At 55.9% G+C, this 18,633-nt stretch overlaps 1 protein-coding gene across 5 annotated transcripts in view; it reads right to left on the reverse strand.

The window, feature by feature from the left end:
* SH3PXD2A (SH3 and PX domains 2A) overlaps window positions 1-18,633 on the reverse strand; it is a 226,396-nt gene that overhangs the window by 63,125 nt on the left and 144,638 nt on the right. For 3 of the 5 annotated variants that reach the window (XM_045853790.1, XM_045853787.1, XM_045853791.1), the window contains one exon: window positions 854-898. The exons of the other annotated variants lie outside the window; for them this stretch is intronic. In XM_045853790.1, the coding sequence (XP_045709746.1) occupies window positions 854-898 (45 nt within the window). The remainder of the gene's footprint in view (window positions 1-853; window positions 899-18,633) is intronic. 5 annotated transcript variants of the gene reach the window in all.

An 18,633-nucleotide genomic window follows, 5' to 3' on the forward strand; every position in this document is an offset into this window, starting at 1 on the left:
AAGAAAAGAAAAAGAAACGGAGGGGCTCCTAGAAAAGCCTCCTGGAAATCCAACTATCTGCCTGCCACAATCTCCCTCTAGCAGCTGAGAACCCTGCTGTCCAGGTTTTTCTGCAATTGTCCAGGAAGTTCAAAAACTAAAAGCAAGCAAGCCCCTGACCCACGGCCCAGCTCTGCCCATTAAGACACAGGGCACAGGCCCATGTCTCTGGGGCCCATCCTGGGCCTGACAGCCCAAAGCCTGGGAAGCCCCCTGTAGCCAGATGCAGCTCCCGGCTCTGCACCCCTAGGGCATGGGGGTGGTGACCTCCGCCACAGCCTGGGGACTCCCCAGGCCCGCTGCAGCTCCCTGCAGCGCTCCAGTGTGGACGCCTGGGAACCAGGCTTCTGCGCTCTGCCTTGAGGTCACTGCCTGCCTGGAGGGAGATTAACAATGCTTGTGGCCCATTTCACGGGGCGGGGGTGGGGGCAGAATTGAGTTCACTGTCCCCCCATGAGGTGGCAGCTAAATACCCCAGCCAAGGCAGCACAGCCCAGGACGCAGCAGAGCTGGGATTCAAACCCACACGCTCTAGGTCCGGAGCGCATTTGCTTACACACTGAGCTGTGTGGTCGCTGCCCATCAGAAGGCTCCAAGGCTGGATCTGAGACCTAAAAAGGGTCAAAAGACAGGCAGAGAGTACAGGCAGCAGAGGAGCAAGGGAAGGCAGAGAGGATGCCGGGCGTGCTGACAAATGGCCACTACGCAGCTCAGGGAAGCACATGGCAAGGGGCCGGCAGCACCGGCTCCCACACACAGATGCCTGGAACGCACATGTTCACACACATGCACTCACATGCACACTGGGCAGTACCTGTCACGTCCTTTTTGGGAGACTCGGCCCAGCTGGAGAGCCACACTTCCAAGTCCCCGAGAGCAAGCAGCAACAGGAGAGGAGAATCAGAGGAGAGAGAACCGTTAGGCAGGCAGGAGGTCCCCCGGGCAAGTGGCGAGTGGCGTGAGTGGCTTCGGGCACCAGTAGAGCTGCCAGCGGAAGGTGGGGGAGGGGAGGGGAGTGATTTCCTGGCCGTGGGCGGGCTGCTGGGCGTGGGCTGGAGTGATTACACAGGCGCTGGGACAGGGCCGGCCGGGGCAGGGATAATGAGGTGTCTGCCGAAACGCAGGCGTCCTTTGGAGCTCAGAGAAGCCCACACAATCCTTGCTTGGAACAGGGCCCGTGGGTTACTACTGCCCTGGAGAAGGCAGGCCGGACCTTCCTCTCTGGCCATGTGGGTGGCTGGCCCCACAGGGCTCGGTGGCTCCAAGGGTCCTTGCCAGGCCAGCAGGCTCAGCAGCAGAAACCTGGCGCTTCCAACATCAGGGCTGGGGAGCCCAAGGCCACCTCCCAGCTTGGGGCACCACGCCACGGGGCCTCGGTGTCTTCTCTCGCCCTTGCCCCAGCCCCACGCTCTCAGGAGGAAAGATAGGCCCTGGCAGAGTGGGGAGACGCCTCATTTTAGAGTCTCACACCTCAACTCCAACCCAGAAGGACAGGGACCTTCAGTGACCAGAGGAGATGAGGGCCCTACTCCAGGCTCAGAAGTCATGTCTGACCCGGGCCTCAGTTTCCTCATCTGTGAAATGAGGCTAACAGTTGTCCTCCTGCCGAGAGAGAGAAGCGAAGTCACAGCACCTCAAACAACCTGTGGCCATGAGATATGATGTAGTGACGTTATGAGGAGGAAAGCTCTTAGCTGAATCAACGGTGTGAACATTTCTAGAGGGTCAGCAGGTAATAAACACCGACATTCTGCTCCTGGTGGGCAGCAACTCGGTTACTCCCCCGGACAACCCCTTGACATGGGTGTGCATTTTCCCACTCCATTTTACAGGGGCAGAATGCGAGTTCAGACAGGGGCAGCCACCAGCCCACGTTCCCGCAATCACAGAGTGGCAGAGCCGGAAATGGAACCTGGCCTGGGAACACCCGGGTGGGGGGGCGGGGGGGTGGCTTTCTCTGCTGAACTTCTCACCCCTTCCCACGGGGCACAGTGCTGCCTGCGGTAGGGACGCCGCGGAGGAAACACTGAGGTGCAAGTTGAGATGCAAACCCTCGCTCGAACGCTGAGACGCAAACCCTTGTTTGAACACTGAGACGCAAACCCTTGTGCTGCCTGGACAGCACTGGCCAGGACTGTTCCCTGACCCCATGACAAAGAGGAATCATAATCACAAGAGCAGCAGACATTTCACGGCATTTACTGCACACTGAGCATCATGCTGAGCACTTACGCATAATAACTCACTTGTTTTTCACAATAACCTGCAACGTTAAGGTATTCCCTCCGTTTTATAGATGGCAGAAATGAACTAGAGAGGTTCAGTAACCTGTCTGAGGTCACACAGCTAATACAGCATCAGCCTCTTGTGGGGACACAGACCTCAGGGGATCGGTTTGCCACTCACTATTTAAAGCCCCTAACTCTCCCTTACCCAGCAGGCTGGCTCCCCGCAGCTTACAGTTCTGTAAACCAGCTGAGTGGGCCTCTGGTGGGGAGGGCTAGCAAGGCCTCTGGGGTCTGCCTGGATTTAAGACCTCTGGGGTCTGGCCGTCTAGATCCAAATCCAGGCTCTGCTCCTTTGAGGAAGTTACTTAACCTCTCTGAACCTGTTCCCTCACTTGGAAAAATCCAGACGAAACGAGACATTTACCTTCAAGGGTGCTGAGAGGATTGAAAGCATGTGCAGTGAGTGTGCAGCACGGTGCCTAGTACACAGTCAGTGCTCAGTGACTGCTGGCCACCGTCTGCCATGAGCTTGGTTCAATCAGCCAGCAACAATCCCATTCTGCCAGCTGCGAGGGTGAGAACCAAGCAGTGCTCACACTGGATGCACGAGAAAATGCCGGCCCCTGTCAGGTGGCTCCCCAAAGGTGGCCCCGGACATCAGGTCAGTTGGAATGGGGGTAGAGGGACACCAGGGGAATGCACCCAGAGACAAACATTCTGTGGCCAGAGCCTCCCACCGGCCTGGCAGCAGGAAGCCTCCTCGGGCAGAAGGAGCTAGGGGGCCCTGCCTTCCTGCCCGGTTGGGCTGAGATGAGCTAGATGCACCTGGGCCCTGTAGGGCTTTGAGCTGAGTTGGCCAAGTGGGCCTGAGTTCGGATGAGGGACTCCATGCTCACTGCCACATCTGGCTGGGGCTGTCACTTCTTGCCGTCTTACCCCAGATGTGGCCCCATGGGCCTCCCCCCAGCAAGGCCGTGCCAGGCCCGCCCCAACCCCATCTGGCCCCACCACGCCCTGTGCCAGTCCAGCTAGGAGGCTGCCCACATCTCTCTCCATCTCCGCTGGCTTTGTTCTTTCGCACACCTTCCTTTGGGGTTTCTTGTGGGTCCTTCAGAAGAAAACCTTTTGGGAAGTGCGAACCCCTTTTGGTGAGCCAAGGGAAATTATTTGGCTTGGACCTGGAGAAGCCACGAAGACTTGTTCTGCTACAACAGGGGTTGACAAACTTTTCCTGTCAAGGGCCAAAGAATCAGTATTTTAGGCTTTGTGGGCCATGTGGTCTCTATGGAGACTATTCAACCCTGTGAGTGGGCGGTGTGCCAATAAAACTTTATTCACAAAACCGCCTGGTGGGCCAGGCGTGGCCAGTGGTTCGTCAACCCCTGTGCTAGAAGATGACGGCCATTCGAGAGGGGAAAACCCTCCCTAAAGCCCTAGGAGAGAGAAGTGGGGACCCTCAGCCCACAGAGACTAAATGCTCACAAGGTCTTGGCTGCTAGGATAATTTTTCCAAGGATCATTTCCAAGCCTGGCTAGTGTGGCTCAGTTGGTTGGGTGTCATCTTGCAAACTGAAAGGTCACAGGCTTGATTCCCGGTCAGGGCACATGCCCGGGTTGCAGGATCGGCCCCCAGCCGGGATGCTGCAAGAGGCAACTGGTCGCTGTTTCTCTCTCACGTCAATGTTTCGCTCCCTCCATCCCTCCCTTCCCCTCTCTCTAGAACCAATAAAAAAAAAGAATCATTTCAAAGGGTCTGATGCCCTTTGATCTTGGGGTTTGGGCATTTGGGTAGACAGTGGGGATGGACAGCAAACTGAGCCCCTACTAAGTGCACAGCTTGAGCTCCCGCCAACCCCCTTCATTCCCCGCGAGCAGGCCTTTCCCTTCTTGCTCCAAAGGAAAATGGGAAGCAAACCAGAAATGAGCCTGTCTTTTTAAAAGAAAGTCTTCTTAAAACATGATTTATTTCCCAGCCCCCTGGATCCACAGAGTTAATCCAGTTCCACGGTTCCCACCCCCAGTTTTCCCCCTTTGGAGGGCCTTTTCTCCAACCCACCCGAGCAAGCCGTCTCCCAGGGTGGGCAGGGACCCCCTCGGCCACATTACAATGAACAGAGAGCCCCTGGCCTACAAAACCCAGTCCTCGGCCAGGAGGCAGATGAGGTTGCTGGCTCAGGGTTGGGAAAATGGAGAGACAGAGGGATGGGGTGAGGGAGCAAGAGGCAGGCGCAGCCAAGTGAGCAGCTGTGACTGACACAGACCAACTGCTTCCTGCCCTCCCTGTCGTCTCTCCCTCCCTCTCCTCTGGTGCCAGAGCCAAGGGTCCCCCAGACCAGTGTGCCCGTGGAAATCGAGGGGCGTCGGACTGCAAAGCTGCACAACCGATCTCCCTGAGAACCAGCCGTGTGACCTCAGGCAAGCGGCTTGACTTCTCTGGGACTCCGTGCTCACGCTGTGAAATCAAGCGTTTGGGTCCATGGATCTCCAGGGTACTTCTCTGGTGTTCTAGACTCTTCCAGCACGAACCTGCTGGTCCCCATAATACAAGTGCATCACAGCTGAAGAGAATCTTTCCAGAGAAACAGACTGCCTTTCCAGGGAAAACCACTTGAACACATGCTCAATATATGGGAACTCAAGTGAAAAAAGCAAATAATTCAGGAGGGACAGAGGACAGGAAACTGGAGAAAGATTTTTAAAAAAAAATTTTTAAAGGCTTTTAACTTTTTAAAAAAAGATTTTATTTATTTATTTTTAGAGAGGGAAGAGAGGGAGAAAGAGAGAGAGAGAGAGAAACATCAATGTGCAGTTGCTGGGGGCTGTGGCTTGCAACCCAGGCATGTGCCCTGACTGGGAATCAAACCTGCGATGCTTTGGTTCGCAGCCCACGCTCAATCCACTGAGCTACGCCAGCCAGGGCAAGATTTTTTTTTTTAAACCTTGGTTCTTGTGCTTACTCTTTTAGCTCAGAATCTGGGCACTTAGCAAATATCTGAGCCACTTTTCCTTCCATAACACGAGGATAAAAATACCTACCTTGTCTTTGCAGGGTTGTTTTAAGAGTGAAATGGCCTAACGCCTGTGAAAGGTTTTGGAGGGGGACACAGAAGTGGAGTGGATGTCAGGGGCAGAGCTGGTGACTAAGGCAGTGTGTGCCTAGGAGACAGGAGACGTGGAGACAGGGTCCCTCCACTGGCCGCCCCCCCAGTACTTACGTCCCTGCCAAAGCCAGTCCTCTTGGCTTGCAAGACCTGCAAGAATCTAGGCCCAGAGAAAACCAGGTGCCTGAAGGTCCTGGCCTAATACAGTGACCCAAGGACACTTAGATGCCAAACGTGATTGTCATCAGGTCCAGGTGATTATAGGAAGTCGAAGAACAGTACTACAGATAGGTGCCCATGACGCTAAGGCCACTTCCCCCAAATGCGCATGCACCCCAGCACCACATTTAAACACACACACACACACACACACACACACCTGCATAGTTAAGACTCTTATTAGTCCATCATAAAGTTTCTTTTATCTTTGAGTAACTCCAGAGCAGTGAGAATGCAGTTCCATTAACCCAAATCTAGTCCCAAACCATGCTTCCAGGAATCCTTCCCTCCCTGGTGTAAGGCAAGTTCCATCCATCCAAACTAATAAATCCAGAGTGGGCTGCGCGCCCAGGTGGGAGCGACGGGAGTGAGAACAGCCAACAGCACAAACTCCTCGGAGAATGAAAGCAAACCAAGGGCCCCCGGGGACCAGGGCAGGGTCACCCTCCTTATCCACTTACAGCCCCTGCCCTGGGCTCCAGGGAGGGGAGGGGAAGCAGAGACCCTGCCAGGGGCCCCGAATGGAATGAACACACCCTCACCCCCATCTTGTCCACAGCCTTCCATCCTTCTGAGCACTCCAGACCGCTCCCTCTTTGGGAATTCTTTTGTTTTTACCTCACTACAGTCTTGAACTGGTTTCTAAAGACCTGCTGTACAACTCAACTTCGCACAGAGCTGCTTCTTAGGTCTCCTACAGACTCCATGTGTTTCTTTTCCTTTTTTGACTAGGCCACCAGGAAGCTCAGCCACTGCTTTCAGGCCATCAGCTAATTAGGGCTGACAGCTGCCGGCCTGTGGTTTAAAGGTAGTGACAGGAGGAGCTCCTCCCAGACTGAGGACATCCCCTGCCACCAAGGGGTCTCCAACCTGTAGCCCATGGGCCGTGTGCGGCCCAGGATGGCTATGAACATGACCCAACACAAAATCGTAAATTTACTTAAAACCTTTTTTTTTTGCTCATCAGTCTTCCTTCGTGTTTGTGTATTTAATGTGTAGCCCAAGACAACTCTTCTTCTTCCTGTGTGGCCCAGAGACGCCCAAAGGGTGGACACGCTGCTGGTGATGGCACTGTACTGCCGCAGGCGCATGGCAGCTCAGACCTTTGCAGCAGCACCACAGGGCTAAACGTCCGGGAGTCTGGCTTGCACGATGCATAACGTCAGGGGCCTGGAACAGGTCCTCTTGCTCAGAGCCGCAGGACCAGAAAGGGAACAGTGAAAGTGATAGGATGCCATCCAGGGAAAGGACAGCCCGGGGTTAAGTTAGCTAAGGAAGCAAGCGAGCAACCGTCCGGCAGGATGAGCAGTGAGAAGCCGCACGGATGGAAGTCTGGAGGTCTGGAAGTTTGGAAGTGTGGGAGGTGCTGCTCGCATGGGCACCGAGATGCACCTTGCTCCAGGCCAAGCAGCAGCCTCAGGCCTGTCCTGCATACTTAGGGCGTGAAGCAACCATGGCCTTAGATTCGGGGGTGAGGGGTTAATGCTCTGACAGCAGCAGCTCGGGGCCCTGGCCCTGCTTCCCAGGCAGGACTTGCTTCTGGGTGGGGGGTAATCTGGGCAGTGACACAGGGTCCCACTGTCACTTGGTTCAATGGTCTTATGTCCCCCATCGGAAACTTTAGTAATTTATGAACAAGAGGCCCCATACGTAACATAGCCGGTCATAGAATTCTGAGCCAAATAGATGGAAGCACTGAAGAAGAAATGCAGTAAGGCTGAAATGTCTGGCGGGCATCCCCGTAAAGACACAAGGCAATCCTAAGTAGGAAGAAAGGCCATTGTTTGTTTTTAGGTCTCCTCCTTCCCCAACACCTCTGGCTTCTTGGTGGGGACCCAAAGGCTGGAAGGAGCATGTGGGGACTCAGGACTGGAGTGGGGGAGAAATCTGCCTAGGATCACCCAGCAAGTGAGTGGCAGGGCTGGGGCTCGAACAATGATACCAGTTCCCCCTTTCTTAACACTCATGCTGGGTGCTGTGCCAAACACTTTGTGAGTCCTATTAATTTAACCCTTACAACCTTCTGTGTTTTACGGATGCGGAAAGTGGGATCCAGGAAAGTCAAGGTTGTTCCCAAGGCCCCACAGCAAGGCAGCGGTGGGCCAGGCTTGAGCCCAGGCAGGCTGGCCGGGAGCTGGGAACAGAGGGGCCTGAAACAGGGAGCTGCGGTCTCTGGATCCTCCCTGGCTATTGGCCAAGGGAGGCTCATTTATTTCTGCTGGGCTTCTCTTTGTAAGTGCAGCCATATTCCTACTTGTTTTGCTCTCAGCGAGAAGGGGCCTGCCTCCTTCCCAGCAGCGGCCTTTCCCAGAACCCAGAGTCCACGTGGGGGCAGCCCAACCCGGGGCAGGAATGCACCGCTGACCCTCTGGCCACTCGGCTCCGCAGTCAGAGAACAGTCAGTTTCCTTGCTCAGGTGGGGTGGGGTGGGGGCTGGGCTGGGCTGGGCCTGGAGCCACTCCACAGTCCCTGAGGGCTGGGGCCAGCAGAGACAGCCAGCCTAAGTTGGGGTAGGCAGAGTGGCCAAGGAAGCCTGGGGGGCCCTGCAGCTGCCTGGAGGGGTCTGCACCAGCAGGGGGTGGTGGGCAGTTCTGTCGTCCTCCCTCCGCCAGCTGAAACGACCCAGAGCTCCCTGCTTAAAGACAGGTGCTGTGGTTAATCCGACGCGCCCGTGGGTGGATGGAAGGGTGCTGGATGGGGAGGCCGTGGGGTTCTGAGCCTCCACTCCCAGCAGCTGCTGCCTGACCCCACAGCAGCCCCTGGGGTTGCAGCCTCCCCCTCAGTTCTCAGGTTCTCCCCTCTCCCCATGCTGGGGCGTTGGTATGCAAAGACGAGACAAACTCAACTCTGTTCATAGTTCCAGGATCCCAGCCACTTCCTTCCCTGGAGTGGTCTGCCTTGGTGGTCCTCCCCCACTCACTGGGATATCCCCTAGCCAAAGCCCGTAGCTGTGGGGACGAGGCAGCCGCAGAAACGGGCCAGAGAAGCAGGATGGAGTGAGAGCAGCTGCTGTCTCCCGGCCCCCAGCCCTGCAGTCTGCCCCCCTCCCCGGCTGTCTCCACAAGAGCCGTGAGCAAGTGATGGAGTCAACAGCAATGGACTCAGGACCTGGCATGTCAGCGCAGGGCCACAGCAAGAGGAACATCTCGTGTTCTCGAGACTGGGCTCTTGCTATCAGATGATCAATACATCGACTGCTAACTATTTAATGAGCATCTATCACGTGCACAGCTTGGGGACCCTACTATGACCCACGGACTCGCCACCGTCTGTCTCCGAGCTCTGGAGACAGGGCACAGATGCCCACGGTCACAAACACTTTCCTAGGTGTTCCCGTCTGCGCCGGGAGCCACATAGGTTTGGGGAAGCAGCAGTGACCTCACCCTCGTTCCTGACACTGCGGGGGCTGCCATTCCCTGAGGCTGCCTGGACCGACCAGAGGGCACGCTAAGGCCAGGCAGAGCGGCTGCAGTGGAGCGGGGGGGGTGCCAGGGCTGGGTCCTGCGGGCCTCGCATCTGTAACTGGGCCCTGACTGGGGGGCAGGGCACACAGTGCTTCAGCGGACACCTGGCTGGGCACTGCCATCGACGGGAGCTGGACGGGGGTGGGGATGAGGGGCAGAGTGAAGGATGGCCCCCTTTTCAAGAGCCTGCCTCCTCTTGCCCTGGGACGGATCTCTGTATTGTTCACAGATTGTGTCAACTGGTTCAAGAATGTTTGATTAGGGCTATAGCCCTAGCAAGTGTCTGGCACATAGTAGGTGCTTGATTAAAATCTGTCATGAGTCTCTCCAGCCAGATCTTAAGTTCCTTCCAGGTCTGAGCCTGTCAGCACTCTCACAGCACCTGAGCGCAGGAGGGGGTGCCTGGTAAACCCTCGGAGGTTGACGGAAAGATGCACATGCATTGTGCTCAGTCCCACCAGTTTCATGTGGAAACTGAGGCCCATTTACCCCGCTGCCCTTGGGTATTCTTCACACTGGGGCCCTGCACCTTCTCGAGTTCAGGTTTTGCCTGCTAAGCCACATACAAGCTGGGGTAGAGCCTGAACCTAGCTCATGTTGGCCCAGTGGCTCGTGGGCAGGCCCCCGAGCCCGGTAAAACATCCCTGAAAGACTGCTGGCTTCCAGCATCTGCTATAAAGCCCTTCAAAGAGATTGAAAAAAAAATTACCCATAACCAGTATGGCCTATGGCAAGATGGATGTAGCAGGAAATGGGAGTCTAAGCAGGAACAACTGGCGTATCTATAATGTCTGGTGGCAGCAGGGCTCTGAGGCTCAGAGTGTGCCGGGCGCCCCCAGGCCTCTCCTTGCCCCCATCCTGCTCCTGCTCGGTGAGGGCCAGGACCAATCCCCGGTGCCCTCAGGAGCCACGTAAACACAGCAGTGTGGGTGCACGCACACATGCATGCACACCCCGATGCTTGGGAAATCCCCACATCTGGCTCTCACGTGACCGAGCTATGCCCAGGAGGCCGCAGCTGGGAGGGCCTGGAGGACAGGGAGGGTCAGGAGTGCGTGAGCTCCCCAGAGAACACAGAGTTAACCCTTTGGCACACAGCTCGGGGCCTCCAGCTCACGCAGAGCTTCCACCTGGAGAGGAGCCGGAAAGAAGACCCAGTGTTCAGAGGGCTCTGTCCTGGCTGCCACTCAAGTGGGAAGGGTGGGACCGCATCTCTGGGCCCCCCTGGTCTTCACCTGTGATATGAAAGGGCTGTTCTATCTGTGTTACTTCCAACCCATCATCAACCCCTGGAGAGACCCACTGGATGGAGGTCCCTTCTCCACGGAGACCAGTTACTAGACAGTGAGCGCCTCCTCACTGTGCCAGGCGTCTGGCTGGGGGCCCAAGGCCCTGCAGCTGTTAAGTCAGGACAGGCACAGCTTTCACAGGCCAGGACCTGCGTCCCCCAGGACACCTCTGGAAGGAGTCCTTCTAATGACAAGGAAAGGGCCTTGGGGCAAGTTCCCTCCCACCCGGGCACGTATATCCACTCCATACTTAGAACTTTAAGAGCTTCAACCACGTCAGTGAAGGAGCGGTCTTCTGTGACAGTGTCTCTAAAATAGCACCAGGGGCCGGTGCTCCGGGGTGTACAGGACAGGCCTCAGCCTGGTTTAGAGGACGTGGCACGCTTGGACAGCTAACGCTGAGAGTGACCAGCTGCCCTCTGCACGCTGCTCTCCCTCTCCTCCAGGATGACTCACTTAAAAACCTCAGGGACCCAGGGTGGAAGCCTCACTCACCGCCCTCTCTCACTCTGCCCCACCCCCATCACAGCACCTGGGCACCGCACCGTAACTGCTGTTCCCTTTCCCACCTCCCTGGCTGACCGAGAGTCCTGAGGATGAGGACCTCACTGGACCCATCTCCGTGTCCCTGAGCTCCCACTGCAGGGCCTGGTGCAGAGGAAGTGCTCAGACTTGCAGGAGACAGGTCTGCACAACAGCCACGGTAGGGCAGTGAGGTCAGCGGTCAGTCTGGCAGAAACCACCCTATGTTAGAAGGGAAGTCTAGTGCCAGTGTCCGTCCGCTCAGAAACTTGCTTCCTATCAATGTGGCCCTCAGAGCTCCCCTCCTGCCTGCAGGAGAGCTGCTCCTAGTGTCAACTGATCCACAGGCTTAGGGCAGGGATGGCAACTGAGGTCATCGAAGACATCGCGGACGGGGCCGTCTTGCTCACAGCCCCATGACCGAGTACATACCAGAACCAGGAGGTGCTCTTGGAGCCGTAGGCTCTGGGGAGGAAGAGGCTCATGGTGGGGGCTCACAGACAGAAGACAGAACTGGGACAAGGGAAGTTAAAATGTGCCAGGTTTCCTCAGGGGGCCGCTGCCCATGCACAGAGTCTTGGTTTGGCCTCTTGTCACTCGCCTGTCTTCCTCACTTCACAAGGACCTCGCCCTCCTGCAGGCACAGTTGCACACCCAGCCCTGACCTGGATCCAACACTCCAGGGCCTCAGATACTCTAGGGCTGAGCTGGGGAGACCCGGATCATGGGAAAGGCAGCCCCCAGATGCCTGGGGCGGGGCTTCTCCTGTGACCCCGCACCCAGGAGCCAGGAGCAGCGGTGGGGAAGGAGCACAGAGATGGTGTCTCTCCCTTCTGGGCACAGGGAAGAGAAAGGACTCTGGAGGACCCAGAGTTCTCGGTATAAGACGCCGGGTCTAACGTGAACGAAACACATCTTTGCACCAGCTGCTGGGGTCACACGTGGCAACGACGGGATCCAGGGGGCAAAGCAGAAAGAGTGAGGGAAAACCACTCTTTTCTCTGCAAACATCTATGTTTTACTGAAACTTTGGAAAATTTTTCCTTGCCTTCACATTTCAAAACTGACCAATTATAAAAACGCCAGAAGCCAACTGAGTTACACACGCCACATTTCTATTTCTAAACAAAGTAACTTTAGATCAGAAAAAGGTGCTAAAACAATAAGTAATGCACATTCCCCCAAATCTTTGTTTTTCCATTGGCTTTGTCATTCATTACTGGAAATGCTGCCTTCTCTGTCACATGCCTGTAAACCAAAAGCCTAAGTGAGAAACGAGTTATTTTTCTGGCTGAAGGCCGCGGTGGGAAGGACGTCTTTGCTGGACCGCAACGTGGGTGCCTCCTCCCCCAAGAAGAAGGCCTTATGGAAATAAAAGGCAGATGGAATCTTGTCACCGCCTCCTGGCCAGGCAGAAGGGACGCCAGTGGCTGGGTAGGCCCCTTCGATGGCCGTTCTCCGGGGCCCTGAGAGCCGGGCCAGTGTTCTCTGTCCTCTGACGGGCCCCCCTCTCCCATGCTGGCCCAGCCCCCAACTCGGGAGACAACTGGACGCATGTGCTGGGAGCAGCCCCGTCTGGTCGCTGCCCGTCTTCCCTGAACACCACCACCCCACAGGGATGGCCCGTCCAACATGCATCCCTGGCCTGATCCCAGAATGCCCGGGGAGCCTGTCGAAATGCTATTTCCTGGCACTACCCCCGGGGATGCTGATTCTGCAGGGCTGGGCCGGGCCCAGGAGCCTGCATGTCTGCCCGTGCCCGGGACCTGGAAGCGCCCCGCCAGGCTCTGCACACTCTGCTCCCTCCCAGACCGCCTGCCTATTCTCCCCGCAGGAGAAACCGGGGCTGAGAGGAACTAGGCCGGGCTGGGACAACTGGGAGAACGAAGCCCCCAGCCAGCTGCCTCTGTCCTGGGAGCGTGCCCCCACCCACCCCTGCTTCGCGTGTCCGGGCCGCAGGAGTCGTGGCACAGACACGCGCACGTGAGCAGCACGCTCCCGCTCTCCATCGAGTCACTGCCACGTGGGCTGGCAGTGGGGCTGCCCAATCAATCAGCCTCCTTTCATTTCCAATTAGCGGGCTTTGAACTCCAGGGGTGACATCAGGCCGAGGACCTGGAGCCATGAAAATTAAAAACTGTTCTAAAACACCAGCCCGGGGGCGGTGTGCCAAGGACGATGCCTTCTTCATAAGACACGTCCGCTTTTGGAGCTGGCCTTTGGACAGGGCCAGGAGCATCCTGACCTTGTTTGCTAAGCAGCCTGGGCCTTCCTCACTGCGGATGGGCGGCTCGGGCAGACAAGAAACCCTTGGAAGTGGCTTCGAAAAGTCTTGCTGATACACTCTCCAAGGCTTCCTTTCCAGACTGGTCTCCTGCCTCCCGTCCCCTGCCCTTCTCTCGTACTGGGCTGGACACCTCTCCTTCCCTCGACTTCTCTGACTCAGTCCAGCCTCCAAGTCCCTGCTCAGGCCCAGCCTCCCGGCCCGAGGGACCTGCCCACCTCTCTGCTCACCTTGGTTTCTCCCATCCTCCAGAACACACGTTGGCCTTTTGCCTCTTGGCCAGCCCCCCTTTTATGTGACTCCCACAGCTTGAGGATCACAACCCATCCTGCCTTGTATTTTTTTTTTAATTTATTGATTTTGAGACAGAGAGAGATAAAGAGAGAAGGAGAGAGAGAGAAACCTCAATTTGTTGTTGCATTTATTTATGCATTCACGGGTTGATCCTTGCATGTACCCTGACCAGGGATGGAACCCGCAACCTTGGCATGAGAGAACAGCACTCTAACCAACTGAGCTACCCGGCCATGGCCTATCCTGCCTTGCATTTGTTAATGAAGCCCTGATAATGCTCTACTTTCTCAGTTGAGCGATGAGCTCCAAGAGGCCAGGACCAGAGAGGCTTAAGAGGAATGAAAGCCTCAGGGAGCCGGCCCTCTGGAGGGGAGGGAAGGCTGCTGCCGGCTGCTTTGTCTCTGTCCGTCTCCCTCTGTGGCTGGTGAGCAGAGCAGGCCAGGGGCCACGAGAGCTGGCTCTGCTCTCTGTCCTGCTGGGGCATCACCTTGGGGGAAGAGGAGGCACTGGGGTCTGACAGAGCTGCTTTCTCTGCTGCACAAGGGCCCTCCTCACACCTCCGCCTCGTTCCAGGGCTTGCCCGGCATGCAGTGTGGCGAGCAGGACCCAGGCTCTGCCCACCCCCCACCTCAGGCAGGCAGCAGCCCCACTCTTAGTTGCTTCATTTATGAAAAGAGGAGGCAGCCCTGGCTGGTGTGGCTCAGTGGATTGAGCATGGGCCTGTGAACTGAAAGGTTGCTGGTTCGATTCCCAGTCAGGGCACATGCCTGGGTTGTGGGCCAGGTCCCCAGTTGGGGTGTGTTTCTCTCTCACACAATGATGTTTCTCTCTCTGTCTCGTCCCCTTTCCCTCTCTCTAAAAATGAATACATAAAATCCTCAAAAAAATAGCCCTGGCTGGCGTAGCTCAGTGGACTGAGGTCGGGCTGTGAACCAAAGTATCGCAGGTTTGATTCCCAGTCAGGGCACATGCCTGGGTTGCGGGTGAGGTCCCCAGTGGGGGCCACATGAGAGGCAACCACACATTGATGTCTCTCTCTCTTTCTCCCTCCCTTACCATCTCTAAAAATAAATAAATAAAACATTTTTAAAAAATCCTCAAAAAAATAAAAAGAGAAGGCAAACTAACTTCCTATAGCAGCCAGTATGTATGGGTGGGTTTTGCTTTAAGAAAATTCATTTCTTTTAGTACTAAATTCATACAAAGAGAAATTAGGGGAATATTAGTCACACTCTGCAAAGGGACCCTTTATACAATTAGGAATGCCTTGTGACCAAGGGGTTCCTTCTAAAACCTCAGGGGGCTCTTCTTGGGTCAGGTCCCTCCTCCTAGGAATTGCCCACCAGAGTTCTTCAGAGCCCAAGTCCTGGTCACCTGCGGATCCTATAGGCCTTGGCCCAGGAAGGAACCCACTTCAGCAGAAGGAGGTTTGGATCAGAAGGACCAGATTTGAATCCCCTCCCTACTTGGCTAGGTGACCTTGGGCAAGTTCTTTAACTTTCCTTTTCTGGTCTATAACATGGGGGACAAGACCCCTTGCCTGGGTTGCTGGGAGGCTTACTGGCCATTGTGAGGTGGTGCGCACGCCGCCTCCCCTGTCTGACCGAGGAGGGCAAATGCCACAGCCAGGGGTCTCTCCTGGCTGAGAGCTGGTCACCTAAGGGCTGCCTCCCACTCATAATAAAAGTAGCTGAGCCCTTCGGCAGTGTTTGCTGTGGTGGGCACAGGGCTGGCGTTAACACTTCCTGTGTGTTAACTCGTATTCCAACCTCAAACAGCCCGACAAAGGGCTCCTGTCACCCCATCCCACAGAGAAGGCAACTGAGGCACGGGCATGCCAAGTGAGGGCTTGCTGGAGACCACGCAGCTGGCATGAAACCAGGTGTTCTGGCTCCCGAGTCCGTGTTCTTAATTCCCCAGAAAACTCTGTGATGATGGCTGATTCTAGGCCCCATCTCCTCCAGGGCCGGGCCCAGGACTCACAGAACGGAAATAAATGCCTCAAGTAGGTCTTTTCACTCTCACATCAGAGGCAAGGCCCCATTCTCCCCTCCTTTCAGGGCCTGGCAGTAATTAAAACGACAATGGCAACCGCTATTGCTGGGAGCTTGCTCCACATCAGGCCCGCTGCGAACCCAATCCTTACATTTCATTGAGGCAGGCACAATTTCTACCCCCATTTTCCACCTGGGGGCCTGAAGGTCAGAGGCCAGGTTGCCAGGCACAGAGCAAACACGTGGCAGAGAAGGGGTTCGAGCCCCATCTATCTGAGGCCAAAGTCTCAGCTCTCACCTACGAGCAAAACATGCTTCTCCTCGACAGAACTACAGTAATGCTGATCTCATTAACTCTGTCCAATAATAATAAAGCAAGAGTTATGATCACTAAAACGGAAGCGGGGCCCGAGCTCACCAAATTTTCCAAGGCAATGTATAAACTAAACAGGATTTCAGGAGAAACATCAACATTTGCCCAAGAGAACGAACTTGCAACACTCTTGAGCAACCTCATTTGCATGTAAACCAGGGGCAGCTCCGCAGAACTCCTGGGTGGGATGCAGCACTGGCCCCTGAGCAGCCGCTATCCCAGCGCCAGGCCGATTCCACGGGATTCCATGGCCTCCTGCGCCCACTAGTGGCGCAACTCAGAACTCCCCAGCCGTGGGCCCTGCAGAAGGCTGCTTCCTAGAACAGAGAGCACCATTCCCTCTTTTCAGGTCTGCAGAGGAGCCCCCCGCTCTGGGGAGCGTGCTCCAGCCCCTCCAAGCTCCTGGCTCAGCGCTCCCCTTGGGGAAGCCAGTCACGGCAACAGGCCCCTCCTACTGACGGGCACAGAGCCCTCCGCACCTTCCTGCAGCTACCTGCTCTGATAACTTCATTTATGCATCGACAGGGCTGGGCTGCCATCCCCAGCTACTCAGCCACACGCTAACCAGGTGTTGCTGGGGAAGCTACTTTGCAGGTGTGATCAAGTCCCTAATTAGTATACCTTCAGTGAGATTATCTAGGTATTGGGGGAGGGGAGGCAGGAGGGCCAAGTCCATCAGCGGGAAGGCCTTAAGGGCAAGAGCGGAGGCTTCCCTGAAGAAGAAATTTCACCACTGACCACACCCCCAGCCTGCCCCTGAATTTCAGACGCGCCTAGCCAGCCCCACACAGTCGTGTGAATCAAATCCTTTCGAGAAAGCTCTTAATACATATACAGCTCCTGCAGGTGAGGCAGCAGAGCCCAGGTGACCAGCACCCTGCGGGGCTGAGAGTGGAAGCCCAGGCGTCTGACTCCTCCCAGTGCCCAGCTACACTCCCCCCACGGCTGCTGGAGTCCTCAGCTCTAATTTGTCTCTGTGCCTCGTCCTGTTGCTCTCCATTCACCGGTCAGAAAAAGTGCTTCTGAGAGCTAAGTCAGACCATGTCCCCCTCTCTTCAGGGCCCTTTGGTGGCTCTCCACTCATGGTCGAAGTCGAAAATCCTTAAAGTGGCCCACAAGGCCCTATATGATTCACCTCTGCTCTCACCTCCTGCCCCCTTGCTCTCTCCCCACCTCTTTTCTACCCAGCCACAAGCCCCGCTGCCCTGTCCCGAGCAGGCCAGTGAGCTCCCTCCCCAGGGCCTTTGCACTCACTGTGCCCTTGGCCTGGACCACGCTCTTCCTTCGATAACCGTGTTGCAGCCTCTGTCTAATACACATTCCTGTAAGTGCAGCTCACCACCCACAGCAGACTGCAAACTCCTCAAAGGCAGAAAGACACATTCCTATAACCTTAACACCTGGCACGGTGTCAGACAGGCAGCTGGTGCTCAGTCAGATCAGCTGAAGTTTCTGGTCTCCAAAGAAGCCACACTCAGACCTTTTGCCCCAACCAGAAAAACTCTTCCTCTTCCCACAGAACATCCCGACACGAGGGCACACTGACCTTTCCTTCCTGACCTGCAGGCCGCGGGCTTTCTCCCATCCACCCACCCATGCAACAAGCGCAAGGCAGGAAGGGGAGGCTGCTACTGGTGTGAGGCCTGCAGCAAGGCCTTCCCTCTCGAGGTGGTGGGACACAGATCATAAAGGAAATTCAAGATAATGAGAGTGTGGTGAGAGATGTGCATGGAAGAAGTAAGGTGAGTGGAGGGGGCAGTTAGACGGTGGAGGATAGGGGCAGCCTCTCTGAGGCAACTAATAAGCAGAACTCTCAAGGAGCCAGCCAGGTGGGAACAGCATTCCAGGCCGAGGGAAGCACAAGTGCAAAGACCGTGGGGAGAGAATGAATGCGAAGGGCTTAAGGTGTGGCCGAGCAGAGAGTGCTGGAGTGGGAAGGGGGTGGGGGGAGCAGGGGAGGGTAGGAGCCCAGGGCGGGATGACAGGTGGGGACCGAAGCACACAGCACTCTGAGGCTGGGATAAGGAGTTTATTCTGGTTGGGCGGGGAAGGCCTTTGGGGGAGACTTAAGCAGGAAAGCTCATTATTTGCTACATTTCGAAGTGCTCACTCTAGCTGGGATGTAGACAAAGGTGTGGAGAGGCAAGGGTGGAAGCAGAGAGGCCCAGGAGGAGATAGGGTCCTTAGGCAAAGACCAGAGACGAGGGGAGCACTCCTAGTGGGTGGGGGTGGAGATGGGAGAAGTGGGTGGATCTGGAGAGAAAGGGAGGGGTCAAAGGTGGCAGCTGGATGTTGGGCTTGAGCAACAGGGAGGCTGGTGGCAAGGGGAAGATGCAGGAAGAGAGGACATCTGAGGCTGTCTGTTTCCAAGGTCACTGGTCCTGCCTTGTCCCTGAGGCTGTCTGTATACTGCCTGAGAACTTTCTCCCTGCCGACTCCACCCTCCCCAGGCCTGGCTCCAAGTCTTGGTTCTGTACTCAATAAGATATTTCTCCAAGATATCTTCCAAGGAGGAGCCGGGACTTTGGGGACAGGGAACAGCATCCATTGTCTCCACACAAATGTCCCTGGGAAACTTCGTGAGCTTCATGACAGAGCAGGGTAGAACCCTAAACTTGGGCTCAAATCCTCACTTTGCCACAGACTTTGGCCAGCCACCCTCTCAAAGCTTCAGTTTCTCATGTGTAAAGTGGGAGTCCCACCCACATGCAACATGGCTCAGAGCAGCAAATGAGGAGATGTATGTAAAGTTGCCAGCACATAGTAAATGTTCACTAAATAACAACAGTAGCTAGCTAGCACTTTGGGAGAGCCTTCCAGGTTGCA

Source organism: Phyllostomus hastatus, unplaced genomic scaffold, assembly GCF_019186645.2.
Source record: "Phyllostomus hastatus isolate PE091 unplaced genomic scaffold, TTU_PhHast_1.1 phas_scaffold_1066, whole genome shotgun sequence".
Classification (NCBI taxonomy): domain Eukaryota; kingdom Metazoa; phylum Chordata; class Mammalia; order Chiroptera; family Phyllostomidae; genus Phyllostomus; species Phyllostomus hastatus.